This window comes from Hyalella azteca, unplaced genomic scaffold, assembly GCF_000764305.2.
Source record: "Hyalella azteca isolate HAZT.00-mixed unplaced genomic scaffold, Hazt_2.0.2 contig17328, whole genome shotgun sequence".
In the NCBI taxonomy this organism is placed as follows: domain Eukaryota; kingdom Metazoa; phylum Arthropoda; class Malacostraca; order Amphipoda; family Hyalellidae; genus Hyalella; species Hyalella azteca.
The window spans coordinates 67045-71098 of NW_025947115.1; the positions used below are offsets into that span (position 1 = coordinate 67045).

At 46.9% G+C, this 4054-nt stretch overlaps 2 protein-coding genes across 2 annotated transcripts; one reads left to right on the forward strand and one right to left on the reverse strand.

The window, feature by feature from the left end:
- Positions 1–1178: 1178 nt before the first annotated feature.
- LOC125179413 (alpha-1,4-N-acetylglucosaminyltransferase-like) lies at positions 1179–2264 on the reverse strand. The gene is made up of 4 exons (XM_047885214.1): positions 2254–2264; positions 1765–1961; positions 1398–1528; positions 1179–1262 (listed from the first exon to the last, which is right to left on the reverse strand). Exons 1-4 carry the CDS (start codon positions 2262–2264, stop codon positions 1179–1181), a joined length of 423 nt encoding a protein of 140 aa, XP_047741170.1.
- A 41-nt stretch (positions 2265–2305) lies between these two features.
- LOC125179414 (merozoite surface protein CMZ-8-like) lies at positions 2306–3492 on the forward strand. Its single transcript, XM_047885223.1, has 2 exons — positions 2306–2427; positions 3249–3492. Exons 1-2 carry the CDS (start codon positions 2306–2308, stop codon positions 3490–3492), a joined length of 366 nt encoding a protein of 121 aa, XP_047741179.1.
- The last annotated feature ends 562 nt before the right edge of the window (positions 3493–4054 follow it).

Genomic DNA, 4054 nt, shown 5'->3' on the forward strand with positions numbered 1-4054 from the left:
TTGAATCTCCGCTGGGTTATTTCCATGCAACAAAGGCACAAAAACCACAACTAAATATTACATTTCCTCTACGTAGCTGCTAAAACCACGCCGTATAAACTTTCGAATCGAACATGGCAATGTATATGAACTCACTGGAACAGGGATTGGTTGCATTACAGGGTTGAATTGGTTGAGATGTTCGGTTGTGAGTTGCGTTCACGAGGCGATCTAAGCCGACGGGTTTTAGATCGCATCCCAGCAGTCGCGCCACGGCTGTCATGGCCGTGGGCCCGTTGGCGGCCCAAGCTTTGCCCTGCAATCACCAATGAAATGTTAGACCGGCTACATGGGTCGAGATTCGAGCTTAATCTTCCCATTTTATAACCTTGCCAAGATATAGGTTTGATAAGTGTACAGGTCATGCTAAAAGTTGTGAAAATTTTTCCGGTTGTCATAAGCAGTGATCAACATGAAGCTGCGATCATGTTACACAATAGAACATCTAGGGAGAAATTCCAAGTGTCATGTCCACACGAGAATCCATGAAGGGCCATGTTTGCCACTAAAGTCAGAGCTCTGAGGCCAGTACAGGACGATTTAAACGATGTAAATTTCAAGTGATATATCAAGCAATGACAAGTAAATTTGCCATTAATCTCCGTGTGCTATCACGAGACGAATTTTGAAGTGATGCTGCGGCTGTACTCTGAGTGACTCGTAGGTAAGTGGATCATTAACACGCGTGTCGTGAAGAAGGCTTCTCACCGCAGCGCCCTCATGGATCTTGATGATCCTCATGACCCCAATTGGAGATCATAACAAACCTCCAGCAGCAACATCATTACCGGGCCATGTTGACACGATTCAACACATGACACTGTGCATCATGACCCAACATGCCCTCACATTATAGTTGGCAGCAACATGGCCCACTCATGGTAGCAACACACGCAGCGACATGGTAGAATCACACTCAATACCGGGCCATGTTGACGTGGTTCAACACATGACCCTGAGCAACATTGCCTAACATGCCCTCACATTATAGTTGGCAGCAACATGGCCCAACGTGCCATCACATTATAGTTGGCAGCAACATGGCCCAACATGCCCTCACATTATAGTTGGCAGCAACATGGCCCAACATGCCCTCACATTATAGTTGGCAGCAACATGGCCCANTGTATAAGTTTGCTTCAGGGACTCTGCGGCAGACTGCGGGTGGTGCACTTATGTGCTATAGGTGCCTCATTTGGGTTTATAAGTTTGCTTGAGGAGCTCTGCGGGTGGTGCACTTACATATGTGCTATAGGTGCCTCATTTGGGTTTATAAGTTTGCTTGAGGGACTCTGCGGGTGGTGCATTTATGTGCTATATACTCCGCAATTGTTCGTATAAAGTTTGGCTTGGGGTACCTCCAGCGCGATGAAGTTGGTGGCGCCCACCAGAGGGCGCAGGGCGATGACGTCCATGTCCGAGTACAGACCTCCGAACTTGTACACCAGCGCCACGCGGCTCATGTCGCTCAGGTTGTGGATTTTGTGCGCTGCCAAAGTGACAAAATGACCATCACGGTTGTGACATTGCTGCTGGAATCGAATGCATAAAAGACTTGATGTTCATGACTGTTATATTTACAATATCTCCCGATGAACAGTTTCTCACTATGGTATTGCAATAAAACGTTAGATCAAAATAAATACATGCTGGACCTCAAATTGTTCCCGGGATAGACACAAGTTTTTACTTCCGTAACATTAATTCAAGTGAGAAGATACTTACAAGTGTTATTGAACTTTTCGGAGTGGTAAAGTTCTAGCAGCGGAGTGTCCTTAAAAAGCGAGGTGAAGTTCACATGAGCCACGCACAAGTTCTGGTAGGCGACCTGAAGTGCCTCCAAGGCTGCCAGCGTCGAGGGTTCTAAGGACTGAGCCGTCACCAAGAACCACACGGTTGCTTGTGGATTTACTTTGCAGTAACTGCAGAGATGGGCAAAAAAGTTAAGCAAAGGTTCGGTTAAGCTCTGTTGCTGGCAATGGCCGGGAGTGGAAGAGTGGGGTCAAGAAGGGGACTAATGATGGCCTAGACATACCTGATGAATTAGGGATTAGAATTGATGAAATAAGGCAATAATGTAGCAATACCTTCAGAAGTCTCTCGCAGGAAGCTGGTTACATTTGATCTTGTTTAATAAAACTCCTCAAAAACCAACTCGACCTCTGTGTAGCCATATTGTATAGACAGCCTGCATGCCAAGTGAAGAAAATTCACCGACGGGCCATCGTTTGCTGGTGGAGACGACTAATAGAAATGGGAACCTGTTATGGTCACTATCACTCATAACTCATCACCATCACCCATCATCATCACTCATCACTATCATCACCTCTCCAGCCCACAAAGCCCCCTGGGGGGCACGGCTGCTGCATGCGAAGTCTCCATCAGGTAGACGTTGGACGCTGCGACGTCTGGCACCACGTCCCTGGTGGCACGTATGGGCAGACGTTAGTACGTCGTCGTACTAATTAAGTTATAACTTCATTTCATAATTTACTATGGTACCATTTTGTACGAGTTTTACGGCAGACCGCCGGCTCTGGTCTCGGGTACAATGCCGTAACAATGACATCAGCCCATTCTTGCCGCAGAATACTGACCGTCTTTAAAGACATTCCTTTGATACCTCACTTATTTCGAATGAACAATCCCTGCTTGAACCTACGTAACAAATAAATTTTTCGAAGTCTATTCTTCTTTCAGACCTTAATTCTGAAGACACAATCGTGCGCCTGATGCAACAATTAACCCTATTTTGGGGTAATTTATTTCCTTCGCTCCACTCCTACCCCAACTCACGCGTCGAACTCCAGCAGTTTTACCGCAGAGAAATTCATGCGCTTTGCAGCGTCTCTTGCTTTCGCCGCCGACGACAGGCTGAGCGGAGCGCTGGCAAAACCTGCCCGTGAAAAGTGGTTCTACTTTTGGTGATGAAATTAAAGGAGTCGAAAAACTTTCTCGCCCCAGACTACTTGCCCCAGTTTACCGTGAGTATGTCCCAGTATACCGTGAGCATGTCCCAGTTTACAGTGAGCATGTCCCAGTTTATCTGTATGCTAGTGCCAATCAGCCCGTATATCTGTCCTGTTTACCCGTATGTGCTTCTCAGCTTACCCGTATACGCGACCCGAAGAATACGTGCATACAAGTCACATCTACGTGTAAGAGCTTCTCGTACACGTGCCCAGTTTTCCCGTACACGTACCCAGTTCTCCCGTACACGTGCCCAGTTCTCCGGTACACGTGCCCAGTTCTCCCGTACACGTGCCCAGTTCTCCCGTACACGTGCCCAGTTCTCCCGCTGTCTCTTATACACATCTAGATGTGTATAAGAGACAGCCCGTACACGTGCCCAGTTCTCCCGTACACGTGCCCAGTTCTCCCGTACATGTGCCCAGTTCTCCCGTACACGTGCCCAGTTCTCCCGTACACGTGCCCAGTTTACCGGCGTAGTACGCGGCCGACGTCAGCAGCGCCAGCCCCGCCAGCGTCAGGAGCTTCAGGCGGTGCGTCAGCAGCGAGGCTGACGGGGGAAAATAATTGTGATAATTGGGGGGATAAAAAGTGGGAGCATTGTGAGGGGAAATCATGGTTTTTATAAAGAGACCAAAATTTGCAAAAGTTTTAGGGGGAAATAACATTTCAATAAAAATATCAGCAATTATTCATTTCATTAGAACTGACAAAATGAAAATTTTAGTTTCGAGTGATCTGCGACAACGATGTACTTATGCTGATTTGAAGCTAGAGACAGCAAGCATTTACGTATAATGCATGCAGCATTTAGCATAGTGATGTCGGCGCTGAAGTATAGGCCTGATGTGGCCTGTCGCCGATTTTTTCCTTTTCGTGCCTTGTTCATAGATCTAAACTCGTGTAATTTGACCGGATCTTTTCATGATTGACGATAGTTTGAAGTAGCTACTAGACTTCCACCAGGTTCGATAAGGAGCTAGGCATTTCAAATCTGAACATATATTTTTCCATAGCATTATCTAGTCTGTTCTTGAACGCG

Coding starts and splice junctions, on each gene's coding strand:
- LOC125179413 (XM_047885214.1), bottom strand. Junction 1,529..1,764: donor CGAAAAGTTCAATAACACTT/GTAAGTATCTTC, acceptor TCACTTTGGCAG/CGCACAAAATCCACAACCTG. Junction 1,263..1,397: donor CCAACTTCATCGCGCTGGAG/GTACCCCAAGCC, acceptor CACCACCCGCAG/AGCTCCTCAAGCAAACTTAT.
- LOC125179414 (XM_047885223.1), top strand. CDS start 2,306: ATGGTCACTATCACTCATAACTCATCACCATCACCCATCATCATCACT. Junction 2,428..3,248: donor GCATGCGAAGTCTCCATCAG/GTAGACGTTGGA, acceptor ACACGTACCCAG/TTCTCCCGTACACGTGCCCA.